At 40.6% G+C, this 22,966-nt stretch overlaps 1 protein-coding gene across 1 annotated transcript in view; it reads right to left on the reverse strand.

Moving 5' to 3' along the window:
* Nucleotides 1-22,716: 22,716 nt before the first annotated feature.
* SLC5A9 (solute carrier family 5 member 9) overlaps nt 22,717-22,966 on the reverse strand; it is a 20,536-nt gene continuing 20,286 nt past the window's right edge. The window contains exon 14 of the mRNA XM_035020164.1: nt 22,717-22,940. Within this exon, the coding sequence (XP_034876055.1) occupies nt 22,732-22,940 (209 nt within the window). The 3' untranslated portion in view covers nt 22,717-22,731. The remainder of the gene's footprint in view (nt 22,941-22,966) is intronic.

Consider the following 22,966-nt stretch of genomic DNA (forward strand, 5'->3'; position numbering starts at 1 on the left):
CTTTTGTGATATTATGAAAAGAACTGGCATGAATATTTGTGTATGAGTTTTTGTGAGAACGTATCTTTTCATTTCTTTCAAGGGTAAACCTAGAGGTGGAAATGCTGAGTCATATGGAAACACTATGTTTGACATTTTGAGGAATAGCCAAACTGTTTTTCAAAGTGACCCCACCATTTTACAATTTTTTTGTTTTTTAAATTTTACCTTAGGATCTTAGGCTAGTTATACATTTAAGCATCATCCACCCATTCGTCACATGTTTATTGAGCACTGTATTAGATATAGAGAGTATAAATTTGTTAAATGTACCTTCCCACAAGTGTGAAGAGTCGATTGAAAAAAACAACAGTGTATTTCAACATTTACAGTGGTTTGGTAACTTCTTCAGTGGAAGACTACAGGAATGGGGATAAAGCATTGTAGCTTGGTGCAGAATTTGCAAAAGCATGAAAATGGGGAACAGCATGGATGTTCAGGAAACTCCCAAGTCCTTTCACTGGAGATGGTATGCAGGGATGCAAAAGCTTTGGGAGGATGTGTTGAGTGCAGTAAGAGAACTGCGAAGAGAATGACAGGTCTGGAGTAGCATTGGAAGAGGTGGATATTGAAAGATGGGAATGACTTTTGAGAAAAGGAAACCAAGATGGAATAAACAAATATTGATCAGGTTTTATGAAGGTAGAGGTGGGATAGAGGGAAATATCTAGTAATCAGTTAAAAATAAAGATCTAGAACTTTGGAGAAGTCAAAAGTAGAAAATGGATTTTTGAAATCAGATAAAAATAATGAAGTGAGAGAAAAACAAATGAAAGCTCTCTGCTGTTCTTGTCCTAATTTGTACATGACCATTATAGACGCCCTGACAGGAGTGAACCTCAAGCAATTGCACTTTTTGCTTATTGTTGAGGCCTTGGTGGTTAGCATGTTAGAGAGCCACGCTTTTAGAAATTAGGAATAATAATAGAATTATAGTCGCATTATAATTAGGAAAATAGCTAGAAATTCATGTACAAAATGAAGAGGTAAGAGAGGAAACCCAATTTTTTGTTATGAGTTATTATGAGTATATTATTTATCTCTGAGTGATACACTTAGTTTAATAATATAAAGTTTCTTAGACAACCAGAACTGGTAAATATTCATCCATTTATCAAATATTATTGAAGGTCTTCTCTGTTCCAGGCAATCTGCACAGCACTGACTAAACGTCCAGAGATAAACAAAAACACAGTTCCTGACCTGAGTTTGTGGGGGGGAGACTGACATTTACTTATTACAGTGAGAGAAGTACTGTAATAGATGATAGAAATGCTATAAAGATGAAAAGGAAGTCCTAATTAATTCTTAAAGGTGTCATATACCTCAGAAATTAGTAATTAATGATAACTGAAATTAGCTGGTATTCTATCTAGATGACCTGGATATCATAAGCCTTAGAAAATCACTAGGATTTTTAAAGTAGGAAGGAAATAACCCAACACAGAACAGATATGAGTGTATATGCTGCCACACCTACCTTGTCCTCTACAGGTTAATATTAGTTAAGTCCTTATTCTCTTTACCAAAAATAACTCTACTTTTGAGGGGAAAAAGGTGTGTGTGTGTGTGTGTGTGTGTGTATAAGATATTCAAGAAAGTACATTTTGCTGTATTTCTATAGATCACCTCTGCAAAAGTGTACTGAACATGAGTTAGTGAAATAAATCAGGTTCTTGAACCCAAGGAGCTCATTTTGACTATTGATGGAGGGTCAGACAGATAATGATAGTGTAGTGTCCATGGGTTTCCTTATTTTTACTCTTTTCTAGCTCAGGAGTATTTCCTCATCTTTGTGTTTCCAGCACCACAATTTGAGCATATCTTTATTATAGCACTTAACAAACTCAATTATCAATGCCTTTCTTGTGTGTCTTTTTCTGCTGGTCTAGGGCCCTGTTTACTTCTGTATCTGTGGCACAGAGTAGATGTACAATGTTTGTTGAATGACTGCATGAAAGAAAAATACATGAAGGGTCACTAGAAACAATACAAAGCCTAACTATCTGGACATAAGAAATAAGAAGACCTGATAAGACTTGCGCTCAGCTAGTTTATCTATACCGGTAGCCAAAAGCGAAAACAAAGGAAAAGATAAAAGGGAAATCCTAGTTGTACCATGGTCCTCAAGAAGAAAGAAATGGCTCATCAGTTGAGAGAGTTAGTGTTTATGTAGTGCAATCTATTTTTTCAAAAAAGTACTCTCAAATTAAAAAAGAAATCATATGATGGCCTGTCTTCTTGTCTGTCTGTTACTCGACTCACCAACTGAGATGTACAGCATTCAGGTGACGAGGGTCAGCTCCTACTGTGTTGCTGCAAGGGGTGATAAGTACAGGGGAGGCAGTGGACCAAGCAAGCAATTGCCTGCAATTGTTTCCAGCATCTTCTATTCCAGTGGAGTTTAATTAAATCCCTTCTATGAAATGCAAATTTCATGGTTCCCAAGAACAGCCTAAAATGTTCTTTCCCAATGTTATATGTTTTGTTATTCACAAAGCAGTACATTTTTGACTGAAGGATTGGAAAATTCTCCATCTTCTATCCTTCAGATGTAACTAAGCTACTCAATCTAGAAACTGTGGCGCTCATGATTAATTAAGAGTTAGCATATTAAGTAAGGTATTTATATGAATATTTAAGCAAAACTGTCTCAATGAAATAGTTTTTTTAAACTAATATCTTAAACCTTAGTGTGTTGCATTCAAGTTATGCTAATTGAAGTAAATGAACCTGTTGGAAGAGAATGCACTCTGCTCTAATTTGTATACTATATGAATGTTTGCAGAGTATTTGGGGGTGGGGTGGTGAAGGTAATTTTTTGGTTTTTTACTTCTCGTCCCCATCTAAGTGTCATCTTTAAAGTTCTTAAAACAAGGGAATTAAAGTAATACTTATTTAGGGCCACCATCTGTACTTGGTGATTTACATACATTATATTATTTGATCTTCCCAACAACCCTGTGAGCTAGGGTAGGTATAAGTAATCTCAGTTTTACAGACTAGATAACCAAGGATCAAACTGCTATGATTGGCTAGTGATAAACACAGCCAGTATGTGGTAAAGCTCAAATTTGAATCTAAACCCAATTCTGCCTCTCAACAAGTAAGTGGTTACAAAAACTCAGCTTATTACAGTTAATAACATTTTTAAATGGTGGGGCTAGTGTCTCTTCAGAAAACTGTTATAGATTATGACCCCAATTTAATTAACACTGCAGTAAAACCTAGGGCAAATTTCCAACATCCAAACACTAATAGTGAATAAAGAGATAATTTCATGAGCTAAGGTAGAAGTTGGTAGAAGTGTGTGAAAGGAGCATCCCTGGAGATTTATTTTAACCCAAGATTTCATGGTAACCAGAGTTGATGTATGGGATAGTTCCAGGTAAAAAGACAATGTGCTTTCTGTGGAGCACTAGTTACCCTCTTTGAATGAGTAACTACATTCAAACATCACTAACATTTCTCTTTTTTAAAATAGCTTTATTGAGGTATAATTGATATACAAAGAACTGCACCTGTTTAATATGTAGAGTTTGATAAGTTTGGACCTATGCAAACACCTGTGATATTATCAACACAGTCAAGGTGATAGACATGTTCAACACATTCCAGTTTCCTTGTGGCCCTTTCTGTATGTGTTAACTATAGACACCATGCCATACAGTAGTTCTTTAGGACTTAGTCATCTTAGAGAACTGAAACTTTGTTATTATTAACAAAGGTATTATCCAGATATCTGGTTTGCAAATATTTTCTCCCATTCCATAGGTTGCCTTTTTCATTCTGTTGTTTCCTTTACCATGCAGACAATTTTTAATTTGATATGGTTCCACTTGTCTATTTTTACTTTTGTTTCCTTTGCTTTTGGTGTGATATCCAAGAAATCATTGCCAAGACCAATGTCAAGAAGCTTTTTCCCTGTTTTCTATTAAGAGTTTTACAGTTTCAGGTCTTAGGTTTAAATCTTTGATCCACCTTTTTTGTGTGTGTATGGTGTAAGGTAGGAACTTCCTTCATTTCTGCATGTGGATATCCAGTTTTCCCAGCACTACTTATTGAAGAAACTGTCCTTTCCCCATTGTGTGTTCTTGGCACCCTTGTCAAAGATCAGTTGACTATATATGTGTTGCTTTATGTCTGGGTTCTCCATTCCATTGCTATAGGTCTGTCTTTATGTCAGTGTCATACTATTTTAATTACTGTAGCTTTGTAATTTAGTTTGAAATCAGGAAGTGTGATGCCTCCAGCTTCTTTGTTCTTTCTTAAGATCACTTCAGCTATTCTGGGCCTAAAGGTTCCATATGAATTTTATGATGATTATTCTATTTCTGTTAAAAAAATGCCATTAGGATTTTCATGGATATAGCAATAAATTTGTAGATCACTTTGGGTGGTATGGACATTTTAACAAGTCACATGGTAACCAAAAACATACACAAAAAAAAACATATAGAAGATACACAAAATAAAAAGAGAAAGGAATAAAGCATACCCCTACCAAAAATCAACAAAACACAAAGGAAGACAACAAGAGAGGAATAAAGGAACAAAAGAACTACAATACAGAAAACAACAAAATGGCAAAGTAAGTCCTTTCCTATCAACAATTACCTTAAACGTAAATGTATTAAACTCTTCAATCAAAAGACATAGAATGGCTGAGTGGACAATAAAACAAGACCCAACTATATGCTATCTACAACAGACCCTCTTTATATTTAAGGACACAGTCAGGCTAAAAGTGAAAGAATGGAAAAATGGTATTCCAAGGAAATACTAAATAAAATAGAGCATAGGTGGCTCTATTAATATCAGAAAAAAAAAAAAGTCTTTAAGTCAAAAACTGTCACAAGCATCACTGTATTTCTGTTGCAGAAGTTTAAAGATGTTTACTGTATGATATAGTTCAGAAATAAGGTGAGAGAAAACCTTTAATGTTTTTGAACATATGTAATAGAATTGAGAGTAAGTATTCTATTGGAGACTTTTATCAATGAAACTCATTATGCACTGGAGTTTTTGTGTTTTTTAGTAAAATTAGTGATCTATGCAAACAAAGGAAGGATTTATATATATAGCTTTTCAGAAAGTTCTACTTCCAGGAGACAGACACCAACATTGCGTAGTAGAAAAAGCACTTCCTCCACAACTTTTCTGAACCTCATTTTTTCTACCTGTGAAATAATAAATATTGCCCTCCATTCCTCAGAGAAGTGTTAGAAATAAATAGGAAAGGGGCGCCTGGGTGGCTCAGTCGTTAAGCGTCTGCTTTCGGCTCAGGTCATGATTCCAGGTCCTGGGGTCGAGCCCCGCATCGGTCTCCTTGCTCGGCGGGAAGCCTCCTTCTCCCTCTCCCACTGCCCCTGCTTGTGTTCCCTCTCTTGCTGTGTCTCTCTCTGTCAAATAAATAAATAAAATCTTTAAAAAAAAAATAGGAAAAACAAGTGTGGAGATTCTTTGACATATATGAAGCACTATCATAACTGCTTTTTGGAAATGATCTGGGAAAATGAATTTGCAATTTCAAAAATATTCCATCTAGCACAATAGCAATACTGTTGGTTTTAAAGTTGAACAGACCTCAGATTTCTTTCTCTGATTTTGTCACCTCTGGGTTACTTAACTTCTCTGAACTTGTATTCTCACTTGTAAAATGGAAGATATTTTCATAGAGTTATAACCATTTATTTTTTAAGTAATCTCCATGCCCAATGTGGAGCTCAAACTCACAACCCCAAGACTGAGTCACATGCTCTACTGACTGAGCCAGCCAGGTGCCCCTAGTTGTTGTTATAATTTAAAGAGTAAATGCCTATAGAGTACCTCATACAATGCATGGTGTTCAATAAAGAGTAACTATAATAACTAAAATTCCAAGCCAATATAAAGGTAGTATTTTGAAAAATCTTGATCTGATTGGAGAGCAAAAATTGAATATGAGCTATGTGAATAAATGCAAAAAATATTCAAAAATATTTTAAGACATGAAACCACATTACTCAGATTTTTGGTATAACTTTCAGATTTACTAGTTATTTAATTTATGTAGGTTGTACAGCATATGGAAAGAGCCATATATACCTGGGTTTGAATTCTGTACTGTGGTGCTATCTGGAGGTATTGAACCTTATTTTTATTATTAATAAAATGGGAATGATACCTATCTGGGATAGTTGTTATGAAGAATACATTAGGTAAATGAGGCAAATATTTTAGGTAAATGATGCAAAGTGACTAGCATTGTACTTGACGAGCAGTAGATTCTCAAAAATGATTTAGTTCCCTTTCCCTGTCATTAGTTTCATTGTTTTGTGCATAAATCCACCCAGGCATAGACAGCTGCCTAAGCGTCATTTTTCTATTTTTAAAAATCCTATTAACCTTGTATATAAGTGTGCATTTTGGTAAAGGTTTTATGTGGCTTTTACAAGTGAAACTAAACACATGACTTCAGTCTCTGACAATATTGTCCCTTTCAACTCTGTATGTAGGTTCTCTTACTTGTGAAGGTATTATTTTTGAAATAAAAATAAATTCAGTTTGAGTGTATGTCCTATAAAACCAGTTTTGATCCTTGGAGGTTTATTTTCTCCTTCATTTGTTTTAGAATTAGCACAGATATGTTTTATAAATTAACCACATATGTATTTTTTAACTTGGGGGATGTTAGAGGTAGAACTTAGAGTAAATTACCCTAATTCAACAGAAGTAGCCAGATGAACATCTCTATAGCTCTTAAGAATTTGTAATGAATGTGATTGAGCACTTACCTTTTTGAGAAGACACACTGTCTGATACCAGAGAGGTGTATGTATACACACACATATGCATGCACACATGCATACATATACATACACCCTTCTTAAGAAGACCAATCTCAGGTTTACCAGGTAATTCTTTAGAAATTTTAGATTTAAAATTTTTTAATTACAAAGGTTTCCTTTAGAGATCTCAACCTAAGAGATAAAGTAAAATTTTAAATATACTTAAATATTTTTGGAAATTGCTGGCTAGTGAATATTTTAGCTGTTGATCTTACTGCATATGAATTACCCACTGCCCAGAAAAATAGTCTTGTGGCTAGATATACAGTCTCTGGAATCATACGGCTACATTGCAATTCCACCTCAATCACCTAATACTGTGTTACCTTAGAAAAGTTAACTGATTTCTTTACATCTTAGTTTTCTCATCTGTAAAATGAAGATAAAATTACCAATCTCATGAGGTCATTATGAAGATTAAATTAGTTAACAAATATAAAGGGCTTAAGACATGCCTAGCACATGGTAAGGGCTCTGTAAATGATATTTACGATGATGATGATGATGATGTAGCTAACTATGGAACTCATCTGAAACATGTTTTCTGAAACATTACTTAGTAGAGCTTCCTTCTGCCTGTTTTTAATAATATGTTGTTAAATAAAAAGTTATATTGAAAAGAATCTACCACTGGACATGAACATATTTAAAATACTTCACATTTTCCTAAAGGATAGAAAAAATATGCCATTCTGATTCTTCTTTGTGGTCCAGCAGTTGTTCACATATGATATATTTCTACAACTGTGCTGCATAAAGAATGTGTTTTGGCATAGAAACTGCATAATTTGGAGAGGTTTTTGTTGATAATCTTAAACAAAAACAGTCAAACTCATTTCAGTTCCACTGGAAACCCAGGGGGCGGAAATGTTTTTGCCAAATGAGAAACAAAGATGCCAGCTTTTGAATTAGGAAGTATTTTCAAGTGTTTGTGTTGGGAAAATGGAAAAGATAAATTGACTTCAGTGAATTTTTATCTACCAAACAGTCAAAGCCTTGGAAAACTATTTCCACTAAACTTTTACGATAAATAATAGCTTGTATTTTATGTAGCCTGTTATCATTTTCACACATTTTTATGTATTATTGTATCTCCCCATAGCATGTTTATGAATTAGGTAGGGCTGGGATGATAATGCCCATTTTTGACAAATGAAAAGACTCAGGTTTGGGTTAAGCGTCTCTTGTAGTGCACAGTGGAAGTGAAAGAGGCTGAATTAGGATTTAAGCCCAGATATTAGTGTTCTCTCATAAATATCCTACAGAACTTTTCCCCACTATTGTTTGATTTTCCTTAGGTATTGGATTTAATATTAGACTTTAAGAGAGATTTGATTCATTTGTACTTTTGGAGAAGGCTTGTTGTCCCTTATTCAGATTTGTTTATATGTTGGTGAATATCTGCAAAGATTTGCTTTTCCTGCTCCCTAATCTGCTCTTACCTGTTGGCCAATTCACCTGCTTATTAACACACGTCTGTTCCCTTGAACAGCAAGGGAAATTAAACTAGCCAACTTGTAACTTGATAGCAGTTCTACTAAAAAGTTCTGTGGGATTTAAAGATTTCAGTGATCTAGTTACCACAAATAATTAGAAATTATCATAATTTGGAAATAACTTTTCCTTAGGTATAGGATTCAGAAGTAGAATATCTGAGACATACCTAATATTCATCTCTGTAGTGGAATATGCATGACAATATGCATGACAATATAGTCAAAAGCTGGTGAAACTTTTTTTTTAAATATTTTATTTATTTATTTGTCAGAGAGCACAAGCAGGGGGAGTAGCAGGCAGAGGGAGAAGCAGGCTTCCTGCTGAGCAGGGAGCCCGATTCAGGACTCGATCCCAGGACTCTGGGATCATGACCTGAGCCGAAGGCAGACACTTAACCTACTGAGCCACCCAGGCATCCCGCTGGTGAAACTTTTGGTTATGTTCCAGTTCAGTGGTTCCAAATCCTGACTGATCAGAATCACCTTAAAAATAGTTTCCTCATCTCAGTCTTTGGGGATCCAGATGCAGTAAATTTAACTGTATTTTTAAGAGTCTCTTTAGGTGATTGTGATACTTGCCCAGGTTGGAGGGTCTCGCACCTATTCACCTATTCCTCTGTAGTAAGAGTTGCATGCTCTACCAACTGAGCCAGCCAAGCACCCCCCTCCTCCTTTTAAAACGTTTTCATTTTGCTAACCTCTTCATCATCTGAATGGCTATGTTTGTTTGTTTGTTTGTTTTTAGGCACAAAATGTTTTGAGCTCCAAGAAACAAGGCTGGCTCTCGATTCCCATATGAATGATACACCTTTTGGGTTATCCATGGCTAACTTTTAAATACCGGGTTTTTTTCTCCCTTCATCTAAAGAGTTAGCAAGGTCATTCATTTATCTATGTATGCATTAGCAAAAGCATTGGATACCTACTGTGAACTAGTTATTGTGGGTGGCATTGGACAAATATAAGTAAGATACATCTTGACCTCTCACAAACACATTATAAACACAGCATGTTCTAAAATGTGAAGTGTAGTGGAAATACACAATATAAATAGATGAAAGAGATGTTTGGGTAGGTGCTTTAGGAGCATGAAAGAGGAAGCAATTAATGAGTAAAGGAAGACATTGCAAAGGAATACCCTTTTATCTCAGTCATTTAATAGATGATTTTATCGGAAGAGGAGAGGCAGGGCATCAGAACTTGCAGGGGCATGAGAAAAGCACAGCATATTCGGGACCTGCAGGAAGTTTAGTATGGTGAGCGTATAAGGGTCCATGGTAAAATTGGGGCCCAAGATGAGGATGAGATGTATATGGAAATCACATCAAGGCCCTTCTTCCTATGCTTTACTGGAGATTGTGAATTGTGTCCTCATACCAGAAAAGATCGTTAGGTGCTTAAATAATGCCATTTCCTTCTCCTAGTATCATTAAGCAGATGTAGCTGACATCCCAAAGGCCATAAGTCAGACAAGAGTCAGGGTTTTGTAGTCTGTTTTTCTGGCTGTTTTCATCTTTCAGCTCATTTATTGCACTTGCACGGTAAACACTATAGATGACAAAAAAATAATAATTCTCAAACGTTCCCACTGACTTTTCAGTCTACTTTAGCAGATGGCATAAATACTTGTAAAGATCACAATAAGAGATATCACAAAGGAGTGTATAATTGCTGAAGAGTCCATCAATAGTAAGAGTCCAAAAGATGGAGGAACCGGTGCCCTTGCTCTGAAAAGGCTTCACGAATACAGAGGAGGGATGTGAGTTCAGCCTGAAGGATGGGTCGGGTTGGAAGAGGTAGGAAAGGAGAAAAGTCTGTAAGTGAGAAAATTCTGAGCCGCAGCAGGATGGTGTGGAAATGAGGGTTAAATACTGTTGGGGGCAGCATTTGGTCACTTGCCTGGCGCTAGAGTTTGTGCAGGGAGAACATCAGTAAATAGTGGCAATAAATAAACGTGTCTTCTACATGAAACGAAGTCTTCAGAAAACCTAGTAAGAAAGGCTATTGCTGAATTTACTTTGGGTCCATCTTAAAGATCTCACATAAAACTCTCCAACTGAACTTTAAAAAATAAGCATTTTAGAATAGAAGAGCATTTTCTGGCATCAAGACACTTTCAAACACTAAAGTCATTGCCAGAGATTTTTCAGCTTCAACTCATGCTGTTTAAATGCATTAGAAAGAGATTTAGATAGCCTTTTGTTTAATTTAGGCTCTTTTTTTCAAGGAAAAAAGAGAAAAGTCTAACCATTGACCCTGTGCACACACAGAGAGCATAATTGTCACATCTTCAATCTGTTCGATGCCTGCGTGCGGTTCATTGTTTGCCTATAGCCAGTGAACTTTAGGAATAATTCCTCCTTGCCTCGGACAAGAATAAAACTATCCCGGTAAGGGTCACCATTGCTCAGGCATCAGAGATTAATATAAAAACATTTTCTGATAAACTTAGAACATTTTCTAGGTAGATATTTCAGCTTTAACTGGACTTCTCAAACATTATTTCCTGATTTTAAAAAAGCAGTACTGCATAAAAATTAGATTTATAGAAGCATTTGCTCACATAAAAGTAAAAATTTGAGATAACTTGGTAATATTTTTGTATGTTCTATTGTGATATTCTATGCAATTTCTACAAAGTAGTTAGTTTTTTACAAATACTGTATCTTACTACTTCAATGTCAATACGTACACTTTAATTTTTCTAAAATGATGCATAATTGTATTTTTAATGGTTATCTAACATTGCATTGATACACTCCGAAGCAACTTAACCATTCCTTTATGGTTGGACACGTAGGTTGTTTCTCAGTAGTATGTGTCTGTTACACATTTAAACTGAGGAGAAACGTGTTTGCACCAAAGGCAGGTTATATGGTCTACTTAAGCAATGTGCGAGCAGAAAATAGATGACAGAAGGGTTGTTCTTCCTTCCTTGTTTGTTTGTACCAGAACACTCTATTATTTACATACATTTTAGCCTCTGTGCCATTTTCAGAAGCTTTATTTGTCTCACTTACTTTTTGGTTTGGGTAAGGCTTAAATAGAAAATCCATCTGTGAAGCATATTGTATATTCACATTGAAGGCTAAAAATCCATTTTTAATTAAAACTTTATTCAGCACTCATGGTTCACTTTGTCCTGTTTTTATTATGAAACACTTCAGTCTTCTTCCTCAAACACATATGTCTTGTACATTTCAAGATGTTCCTTGTTGCTCATGTGGAACTAGCTGCTTTATGTGTCAGCTCACTGCCATATGTTCCGGCTGTTCATTTTGCTTCCTTTCTGGCATTTGTGTAGGCAACATCTTGTATGTAATGCAAGTTCGTTTCATTCCCTTCGCTTTTATAAAACTTGTCAGAAGGTAAAATAGCAAACTGGAAACACTGAATGATTCTCTGGCTTGTTAGGTTATACATGAGTATAAAGGACATAGCCTTTCTTAAGTTCCTAATGTTTGTAAGATAGGAAGAGAAAATGTGTCCAGTTAGACCAGAAGTCTTGCCAGATGTGAATAATTACAATTAAGGTATGATTGATGCTACTTGGCAAAGACACACATTATAGAAATTGCAATTCTTTATATTGATTATTAAACCAAATGTGAAGACTGGAAAGGGAAGGAAGCATAAAAATCAGATTATCCTTTTTATCTTCAGCAACACACCATCATGCTCTCATCTGAAAGTCTCTTTGTAGGATTGTCCACACCATGTAAATGTTTTTTAAGGGGGGGGGGGGGGGGGGGGGGAGAGGAGCAGGAGAGAGCGATGGAGAGAGAGAGAATCTTAAGCAGACTCCACGCCCAGCACAGAGCCCGACATGGGGCTCATTCTCATGACGTTGAGATCATGACTTGAGCCGAAATCACAACTGACTGAGCCACCCAGGCGCCCCTCCACGTAAATGATTTTTGAGATAAATTGTGTTGTACTTCGAGTTAGGTATATTGAGATGAACTAATTTAAAAAGTAGTGATGTTTAAGTTAAATCTGAATTAGAACAGGCAGTGGTATCTGATGGTATTAGAAAGTTTGCCTTTAAAAGAAAATTTTGTCAGGATGGGCTTTACATTCTCTAAACCTCAGCTACTTGAACCCTCATGAGTTCTGAATATTTGAATTTCTCAAATAGTTCTGTTATACTTCCATTAAAATATTTGTTCTTTTAACTATTGACTGCAGTATCTAAACTTATCATATATTTCCTAACCTCCTTGAACTAGAAGATAGTATATTCTAATGCATTCATGATGATTCTGGCTCACCAGTATGAACAGCACGTATTGTATCGGCCCACACGGACACAGGGCTATTGAGGTGGAGGGGAGCCTTTGTGGCCCGCAGTGACTGCCTCCACGTGATTACGGCTCTTCGTTTTGTTTTATTTTTAGCATTGATGCTGCTTTGGTGTCTCTGTCCTGTCCTTGCTGACAATTGGCACATGTCATTATTTCAGAATTTCTTTTTCCTCTGCAAATTTTCTGTTTCTGACGTAGAGTAGGCTTGGAGACCCGGTCACCAACGTGAAATGATCGCGTAAAACAAGAACAAAAATGTCCTGTCAGCGACCTCTTAAGTATTGATGTTATGTCATCAGCTCTGACTAGTACGAGTTTTCATGTGCCTCTAGTTCCTTCTAGATGGATGAACTTGCTGTGTCCAAAGAGTTTAGCGGTCAGTGTAAATGTGAGTCTGTTTCTCCAAATTAGGAGATAAAATTACTTTGGCCTAACGTTCTAATTTGATATAAATTTTAACATGAGAGAAGCATAGGTACATTTAGACTACCCTGAGTCCTTTATATGATAACTTAGTATATCATACACCTTCACCTCCATTGATTAGAATGCATATCTTTAAATAATCATCTTGCACAACCTATAATGCAAGACTTAGCATTAGCCCAGGACGGACATTATGGCACATTTAATTTAAGCACATGGTGGTTTCCCTCTGAAATGGAAACCTTTCTTCAATCATAGCACAAATGAAAGAGCTAACATACAGGGTTTTTTATGTTCTGTGCTGCCATTTTGAAATGGGCTAATAAATTCTTTATTCCATCAGTAACAGTTGAACTTAACATTCTGAATTATGTCCTATAGATTTATATATTTGATCAGCGCTTTGCTGTCGCTGAACTAAGACATAGAGAAATATGCATCAAGCACACAGGAGCATTTCTTGAACTCTGTTGAGCACTTGTGTGCTGGGCCCAGTACTAGGTGCCGAGGAAAGAGGATACAGAGATCAATGAAGCTCCATCCCTGCTTTTGAGGAACTTCGAGTCCTAAGGAGAATGAGACAACAAGGTGGGTTAGACTTCAACGTGGAAAATGTGATAGTAAGTATAAACAAATCCAGTTGTGAACTCTGGAGACTGAAGGAAGAGGAAAATTAAAAAGAGAGAGAGAGAGAGAGAGAGATGGGGGCTGGAGGGCAAGTAAAACGGCAGAAGAAAATGCTTCTTTCCTGTCTCCAGGACCAAGAGAAATCCCTGTCCCCAAACCCACTGTTACGAATACCAGAGGTGCATTCATTAACATTTTGAATGCTGTTACCCTTCTATCATGGAAAAACAAAATATCTAGGTACAGAGTACTGTGAAGACAAAGGGAGAATCTGGTTAATTCTGCTACAAGAAGAAACGGTCCAGGGAAAATTCTGACATTTGAGCTGGGCCTTAAAGGATGCGTGGGTTTTGAGCAGGCAGAGAGAACAGCTAGGATAAGGAGGACGTCATAATAGAGACTACACTACCTGGCCTACCTAGCCTGCCGCAGTGAGCTCTCTGTGTTCTAGCAGAGGGGGAAGTGCAGGGTAGCGTGGTAGGAGCCCTGGCTTAGTCAAGTCAGCCTGCTTCCCGTCCTGGCGGAATCACGCACCAATGGTGTGTGTTGGTGGCAAGGGGACAAGTTTTTTTTTTGCCTCCATTTTCTCATCTGAAAAAGAGAAAGTAATGCCTGGCCCAGGGTTGCATGTTGCCCAACTGTAGGAGGGAGGCATCCTTCACATTGCACACCGGTCCTACCTATCTCAGGTGGGTTGGGAGGATTCAACAAGGTAATACCTAAACACTTAGCCTAGCGGCTGGCACTATGTGCTCAGCAAACATGAGCTATTGTTAAGCAGGCTGCTGCAATTTTAAGGAATGAATCTCTTTGAAGTCTTTTTTATTTATAAAGGTTTATACATCCCTATCCTTGTTAAGCCAGCTTTGTGTTCTGAGATTTATTTGAGTACAATGCAAGATGCACTTTGCCTAATATTCTGGGCTTCAACCAAGAGCAAAACAAAACAAAAAATTAAATCCCTCTAAGAGGCTTTGAATGATCAATCTTTTGTCCCCAGTCTTTGTTCATTTGATTCATGTGAATGTATCGAAGTGTCAAAATATATTTATTTTTATTAATAAAGCCTGTCTTCTGTGACCATCCAGTGTTTCCTTTGGGAACTTTTTCTAGTGTAATTTTGGACCCTGAGATTTAAAGATGTTTGTTTTTATCATTTCCTTTTATATCCAGAAGCAAGGCTGTTTTAGAATGGATTAGTTGATTAGAACATCCGACTCAGAAAATGGGACAGCCATGAATTTGCCTGAAGATTCAGAAACATGGCTAGGGGACAATGATTATTACCAGACTTCAAATGTCAGCAAACACTTCAGGGTTGCTGGAGAGAGAAAATAAAACACACAACTTTTAATGGCTTTTGCTGTGGGGCTGTTTGGGGCATCTAGGATGGAATTATTTGCTGAACACATGATAGTCTTTTTGTTACTTGTCCAACTGGATTAATTGAAGCCTGCTAACAGTCTGTCTTGTAAAATAGAACACAGCCCTTAGCTACTCACCAGTCCACATAGAGAAGGCAGAGCTTAGGGTCTGTCTTCAGAGATGGAGTCAGCAGAGTTTGTGATTATAGCAAGGACCATGACTAGGTAAAGTCAAAGGAGCTTGGTCAGGGGGGCCTGGGTGGCTCAGTCACTTAAGCATCCGACTCTTGGTTTCGGCTCAGGTCATGATCCCAGGGTTGTGAGAACAAGCCCGCCCTGCATTGGGCTCTGTGCTCAGTGGGAAATCTGCTTGAAGATTCTCTCCCTCTGCCCCTCCCCCCACTCACTTTCTCTCTCTTGCTCTCTCTCTTTAAAATAAATCTTTAAAAAAAAAAAAAGGAAAGAAAAGAAAAAGGAGCTTGATTAGTCACAGGTTGGAATCAGACTCTGAGCCTGGCATTCAGAGTGCAAGATGTTTAATAGGGAGTGCCCTGGGTCCACACCAGTGGAAGGAAGGACACAGGATTGGGCTAGGGAGAAGCTGAGCTGTGATGTGGGCCTGGTAGCAGCCTTGGCCAACCCCAAGGGGCTGTTGAGCTAACATGACCCGTCAGGTCTCACATTAGGCCAAAATGACTGTGCCTTTATACCTATTAGTCATTGGATGTGGGCTGCCCCCGGAAGGGTGGGACCTCAGACAAGGTGGCTCTGCAGCTGGGCCAGTCCCTGGTGAGGCTGAAGGTTAAAGGCTGCCTGCCTCCCCACAGAACTGCCAGCAAGCAGCTGGGGCATGTCCTTCCTGTCCTCGCCTCTCCCCACCTCCAAATTCGGTTGTCACATACGCGATCCAAACCAGTTCCAGAAGCCTCACTGGACAGAGAGAAGCTCCACCCTCTCCCGTTCCCAGTTTACCCCAACAAAATAAAGTCTCAAGTGACTCACTACCCCAAAATTACTTAACCACTGGGCAGCACCCTCCCCCACCCCCCAACACAAAAGCATAGATCCGATACTAGCTCTGTGAGGCGGGCTGTGTTTTCCCCAAGCAGGAATTATAAGGACGTCTTACAGCTCGGATCTCCCGCAGGCTCCAGACCCACAGACACGAAGAGCTGTCAGGCAGTTCCAACGGGACAGCTCACAGGTACGGTACTCAGCAACAGCATGCTCAAATCTGAACTCTTCGCTTTACTGTATTTGCTTTAGCATGTATCCACCCATCCACCAATCCTTATTTTTATTGTGTAAATATGTATAACAATATAATTTTAGCCATTTGTAACTGTACAATTCAGTGACATTAAGTACATTCGCAATGCTGGGTACCTGTCCCCACCATCTATACCCCAAACTTTTTCATCATCCTCAACATAAACTCCGTATCCATTAAACAATATTCTTTCCTTCCCCCCTCTCCCCACCCCCAGGGAACCTCTAGTCTACTTTGTGGCTCTGTGAATCTGCATATTCTAGGCATCTCATATATGTGAAATCATACATTTGTCCTTGTGTGACTGGCTTATCTCACTAAGCATAATGTTTTCAAGGTCCATCCATGTTGTAGTATATATCAGAGTTTCATACCTTTTTATGTTAAATGGTATTCCATTGTGTATATAGACATTTTGTTTATCCATTCATCTGCTGGGAACTCTTCCTTATTTCTTTCCTTTCTTGCATTGATACTGCAACAATCCCACAAACAGCCATCCCTTAGCAGCCCCTGATCCTTTAATTTCTTCTCTTTCTTCTGAAACAAACAATAAGATGCTCCTTGGATATATTCATTGCCCTTTCCTCACCCTCCCTGACCCTATCCCATTCTCGGCTTCATCATGGCGCTCAATTTATAGTGGTATTCTGTGGCCTTAGCATTGCCTCTACCTGTTTCTCCAAGCTGGTCTGCTTTATACTCCTTCACATCTGATGCTTCAGCCACACCAAGCACCTCACTCTACCCCAAACGTGCTGTGACCTATTACCAACTTGTCTTGTTTTGTGCTGTTTCTTCTGCCTGAAATATAATACATTCCGTTTTTCTGTACAGAAATCTCTACTCACCATTCAAAATCCAAATTAAATGTCATATCTGTGAACATACCTCCCCAACTCTGCCAGGTAATTTGTTTCTCCTTTCTCTATTTTCCCAAAGTATTCTGTTCCTACCTCTACTTTCAGTCCTTACTGCAATGTACTGCAGTAACTTACTTGCCCGCCTTTTTTATTAGATGGACCTCTGCTTGGACTGTCAGTTCTTTGCACATCTATTCCGTGTGCCTGGAAGCTAGTACTATCCACAAAGAATGCTGCATATGTGAGCAGGGTGGTGGGGTGATGCAGCGGAGTCCCATCTCTGGGCTCGAAGACCACTGCCACTACTGAGTGACAGGGCTGGGGCACCTCACTCTCCCTCTGAGTTTGCTTCTTCATTTGTAAATAATTCAACATCCTAGAGTGGTACTGAGAGCTACACAAAGTGATTGATGTGGAATCGTCTTTATAAAACGATGGTGAGCAGTCTAAAATGGCCGGTTTCTTTAGTCTTCATGTACTTCTCCTTCCAGATTATTCTGCCCTTCTACGGGAAGTTCCCAGTTTTGTGAATTATTCTTTTAAGAATAAATCACCAATAGTGAGGATGTAATTTTGGAGTAAATGATTCATTTGAATTATTTTCAGTGTTGGGTTTGTTTGTGTATGTGGTTGGAAATGCAGGGATGCAGAGTTTAGGCAGTAAAAGAAAGAACTTTCTAATTGTCCGTGTAGTCCAATGGCGGCTTCCAGCTCAGAGGTAGACAGTTCCCCATCACTGGAGGCATACAAGCAGAGGCTGGTGAGCCTTACTCCTAGAGAAGGCTGATCAGAGAAAGTATGACCTGGCCTGAGGGGCAAAGGCAAAGGAGGGCTGAGCTAGCTGATGCCTGAGGATCCTTCTCTTTCTGAAGGGACGTGATTCTAAAATTTACATACAAACCACTCAGAGAGATGGATCAGGCTTTTGTATTCTATTCAGGGGATAGGGTAAAATGGTGGGGGTTTTCTTTCCTCTTTAAGTGAAAGTTGTGGATTTTATGTAAGATCACAGTAACAAATCTGACATTTCTACTTTGTGAGTCTGAGCTAAAGCTGAGATTTGGTTTTGAAATATGAAAGTAAACTGTTACTAGCTCAATTTAAGTCTCCAGGATTTATATTTATATATAACCTTTAAAAGTTCTCCCAACTTTTCACCCTGGAGAAAAGAAGAAATTACAGTCATCTTACTTAGGCCTGGAAGTCGAGAGAGACACTAGTTGTAGGTTAATAGAACGCTGACCCTGTTTTGCCTGGGCTCCCAGCAGTTTCCACTGCCTTCTAACTGATGTGAACTCTCACACCCAGGGACATAGTTATGAGCCTCACATATTAAATTGAATGCTTTTGTGGTCCAAGCTCAATTACAAATCACTTTTAAAAATGTTTCTTCATGGTATTTTTAAGAGTACGATTTGTTTTTAAACATCACCCTTTTACAGTCCAAAGCAGCAACTTCATGTCGTTATTGCTCATGGCAAACCCATTTCAATTCTCCAAAAGCTACTTTTCAGTGTTTCTCTCTTCGTGCTGTTTCCGCTCCGGTGTGCCAGTGTGCAGCTTGCTTTCCCTGTACCCCTCCTCCACCGCCCGCCTGCTCCCTGCCCCCCACCCCCCACCCCCGGACAGAGCTGGGCTTGAGTCAAAAGCATGCCATGTTAGCATTAGAGGACTTCCTGATTTCATCTCAGCTACTTCAAATCTCTGCAGCTCCCCCCACCCCACTCTTACTAAGGATGAAGAAACTGAGGTATGGTGGGGGCAGGGGGTCCTCACAAAGCACATAGTAGCAAAATTAAGCTTGGTCACAAGGACTTTCGAGTCTTAAAAGACTGAGTTTGGTTTCCCAGAAGTAGCACATAAAAGCAGGTGCAAGGAGCTTATTTGTCAGGTGATCCCAGGATCCCAGCAGGAACGTGAGGAAATGAGAAAGCATTTCCTCACAGGGAAGGCAGCTATTTATTCATGGGCAGGTTAACGCTGTGGGCAACTGGGGCTCAAGCCCCTGAGAAGCTCTGGAGATGGTTCACAACAAGCCTCATGGCTCTTTCACCAACTTGTTTGTCATTGGTTGAGCGCTGTTCCCAAGCTCTTAACTGCCCCCCCCCCACCACCACTTCCAGCCTGCTCTGTGCAGGCGGCAAAGCATTTTTCTGCAGCCAGAGAAAGCCCTCAGCACAGAGCCATAGGGCTTTCTGCAGAAAGTCACCCAGCAAACAGCGCTGGTGCAGGCTTGGGAGACGTGAGCGGTCTGGGCAGCCTCTGCATCAGTGGTCAGATGCAGATTTCGCTCCTGTCTCTGCGCAATAAACTGCAGAGCTCTCTGCCTTCGAGCTGAGAGGCTGAAATGAAACGTGATTTATAAAGGGAGATTAAATGTGTAGGGTCAGTATTTGCAAATGAGCACATAGTATCCCTATTTTATGGGAACGTCCCATGCACTTTTGTCCCTTACCGCCTTTGCTCATGCAGTCCCTCTCCCCTGCATGACTTGTCCTAGAAAACTCCGACTCATCTTCCAAAGTCCAGCTCCAATATGAACTTTTCTGTTATGTCCTTTCCTGATTCCTCAGGAAAAATTAATCACTCCCCTGCTTTGTTCTGACAGCATGTTGTGCGAGCTCTGAAATAATAGGATGACGTAGTGTCGAGCCTCCTGTGCGCCCATCGCAGCTCTACTATTAGTAGTTATAATAGCTAATGTTTATTGAGTTTAATTATGACTTTATGTGCCAGGCACTGTTTAGAATACTTTATATTAATTACCTCCTTAAATCCCCTCAACAACTCTATGCAGTAGCTGTAATTAATATCTCCAATTTGTCGAAAGGAATCAGAGAGGTTAAGCAACTTTCCTGGGATCATGTAGTTAGCAAGGGGCAGAACCAGAAGGTGCCAGAAGGTCAGGCTTCCAAGTCCCTGTCTTAACCACCGTATAGAACAGCCTCTCTTTGGCTGCAGTAGAGAAGGAGTCCCAAGGACTAAACCCTGAGGGTATTGCTAGCAGTTTTTATAGGGCCTCCTGCTGGGCTAGGAAACACTGTAGAGAATCTTACACGGATGGGCGACACAAGATTTACATTTTACAAAGATCGTTCTTGCTCTGGTAATAGGGTGAATTGGAAGAGAGCTTGAACACAGAGATGGATGACCGTCAAGAGGCTGGTGAAGTGATCCGGGAAAGAAATAATGAAGTTCCAGGTTTAGCACAAGCTAGCCCCCGCTTACCTCCCTCGCCACTCCCCAACACAGTGGGGCTACATGACGTGCCCTGCACAAGTGCATCTGGCCAGGAGGGCGTGTAGGGGCAGAAACGCAGCCACCCATGAGCCCTGGCAAGGGGTCACACACCAAGAAGGAAAGGCACTTTTTGCTCACTTGCATGCAGAAGCCAGAAGGGTTAGTGGGGGCCTTGCCAATGCAGACATTTTAAACTACTTTTTGTTTCCTGATTGTGTCATGGTTTTCCCCCACCTCTGTGTTTTGAACATTTGGTTTCCTCTGCTAAGGATGCTCTTTCTCTCATTCATTAATTTATTCTTTCACCTACTCAAACACCACATTGCATTTGGGTGCAAATGGTGACTCGGTTGGGGAGCTTACAATCTGGGAGATGAGATGAATATTCATGACATCATTATACAGATGGGTCACTCTGACATTTTCTTCAAAGGTAAAGTCAGGGGACCATGAGACTCTATGCTGGGTGCTGGGGACTTAGCTGCTTTGGAAGGCGGCAGACCATAGTAAGGTCACCCCTGGGAAATATGGCTTCCCTTAGGATGTGTAGAATTTTTACGTCCAGGTAAGGAATAAGTAGGAACCAACCAGGCAAAGAGGGTAGAGAAGGAGAGTGGCTACCTTTCTCATGGCCCTACTACCTTTGATAGCATGCTCATGCATCTCTGGCTGAAAGGACAGAGGTCTGGACCCAGACAGGCTCGCATCACAAAGAGAGGGGACACTGAGGAGGAGGCCCTGAAGGACAGCAGAGTCTGAGGAGGGGAGTGAGCACCGCAGTGCAGACGGCAGGAGGTTAGAGACTCAGAGGCCTGTGGGGAACTCTCAGAGGCTGCTAGAAGCTTTCGAACATAGGGATGTTCAATACTTAATTTTACATTGTGCTTCTGTGGTTTAAGATTCTTTCCCTCCCCACACCTTTGGTACATTTGGTTGCACACAAATGCTTCAAGGGAATGGTTTTGGGGAAAATGAGGGGGAAAAGCTGAGTTCCCAGTAACGGTCCGTAGGGAACAGTGAGGAAAGCAGGGCCTGGTGAGGTCAAAGGTCAGGGGACACGGAAATGTGGAGGCACAGCACCAGGAGGTGGTCATAGAATCAGCTGTGTTTAAGCCTTAAAGGACGAGAATTTTATTTGTAGTCACTTACGGTGAGTGATCAGTACAGAGTGATGATCAGAGGCCACATCGAAGAGGGTCAGGTGAGAGTAGGGGCAGCCTAGACACGAGAGAGAAAGGAACGGACCTTCTCACTGTGTCCTTGGCAGTGGGACAGGACTGTGGTCCCCTTCCAGGCATCGGAGGCATGGTATGCACACTCCAGCTGAAGGAGGCTCCTCCCCACCAGCTGGCTCCCCAAGTCACGACGCAGCCAGCCACCATGCGAAGCCTTCCGGGACCTTAGAGAATTACTAATGCACCATTTATTGGACACTGTTACTTTCTGGGTACAAAGTCACTTGGGGCGTGGCCCTTGGTCTTTGGTCCTTGCCCCTTGGAGTACGCAGCCTAGCCGGGGAGATAAACGTCACAGGACAGTGATCAGTACGGCCACAGAGGCAGGTCCAGAGGGTGTGGGAGCAGGAGTGGGATCCTGACCCAGTGTGGCAAGTACATTAAATGCCTCAAGGCCGTGGAACTCCACGTGTTTGGAAGTGACGGTGGGAAGGGGCAGAATTTGAGTGGCACCCAGGAGAGCCCCCCAGAGCTCCCTGCCCAAACACCATCTGTCACCATGCTTACATTCCACCCTGGTCCCTCACTCCCTGGGGTCTGGCAGTGGAAGTAAAGGCCCTCCTGGGTCGATGCCTGCCAGAAATAGACGACTAGGGGTTGGGAACTAGGGAGGGAGGGGAGGACAAAGGGTGGAGGGAAGGGATACAGGTGAGCAAAGATGCACTTGGACTTTTGCAATGTTCTTGCAACCCCTTTTCTTATATCTTCCACTTTTTTAAGCCTCAAAATACATGTATAGTAAAAGCTCCTAAATAGAAGCACCAAGAGGGTGGAGACTGTGTTTCTGAGGGTAGGAACGTAGGGCAGTATAATGGAAAAAGAGCTGGAGTCAGAAGACCTGGGTGCGAGTCCTGCTGTGTGGCCCTGAGCAAACCCAGAGCCCTCTCTGGTCTCCCTTTCCCCACATGGCCAGTGTGCAGGTTGGGCCAGGGGCCCCTGCCGGCTCAGCCTCAGTGGTCCCCGGTTTTCACAGCAAGATGAATTGGCCCGGCTCCAGTCCAGTTTACTCTGTCTCCACTGAAGCCAGGTCTGCGGAGTCAGGCAAAATAGCCCCAGAGGAAGATGTTGATGGCCAGCAGCAGGATGGCATTGACGTCGCAGACGCTTCTCCAGAGCGGCTCCTCGGCAATGCTGGTCAGCTCCCACTGGTGTGTGGCCATCTCCTCAGGGCTCAGCGTGGGCTCGGGGTGGCCGGCCAGCCCGCAGAACCAGTCCCACAGCAGCCGGCCCCACCGCCTGCGTGGGGCTGAAGACCGCAGTGGGGGGGGGGGG

Source organism: Mirounga leonina, unplaced genomic scaffold (assembly GCF_011800145.1).
Source record: "Mirounga leonina isolate KUSES-001 unplaced genomic scaffold, KU_Mleo_1.0 Mir_173, whole genome shotgun sequence".
Taxonomy (NCBI): domain Eukaryota; kingdom Metazoa; phylum Chordata; class Mammalia; order Carnivora; family Phocidae; genus Mirounga; species Mirounga leonina.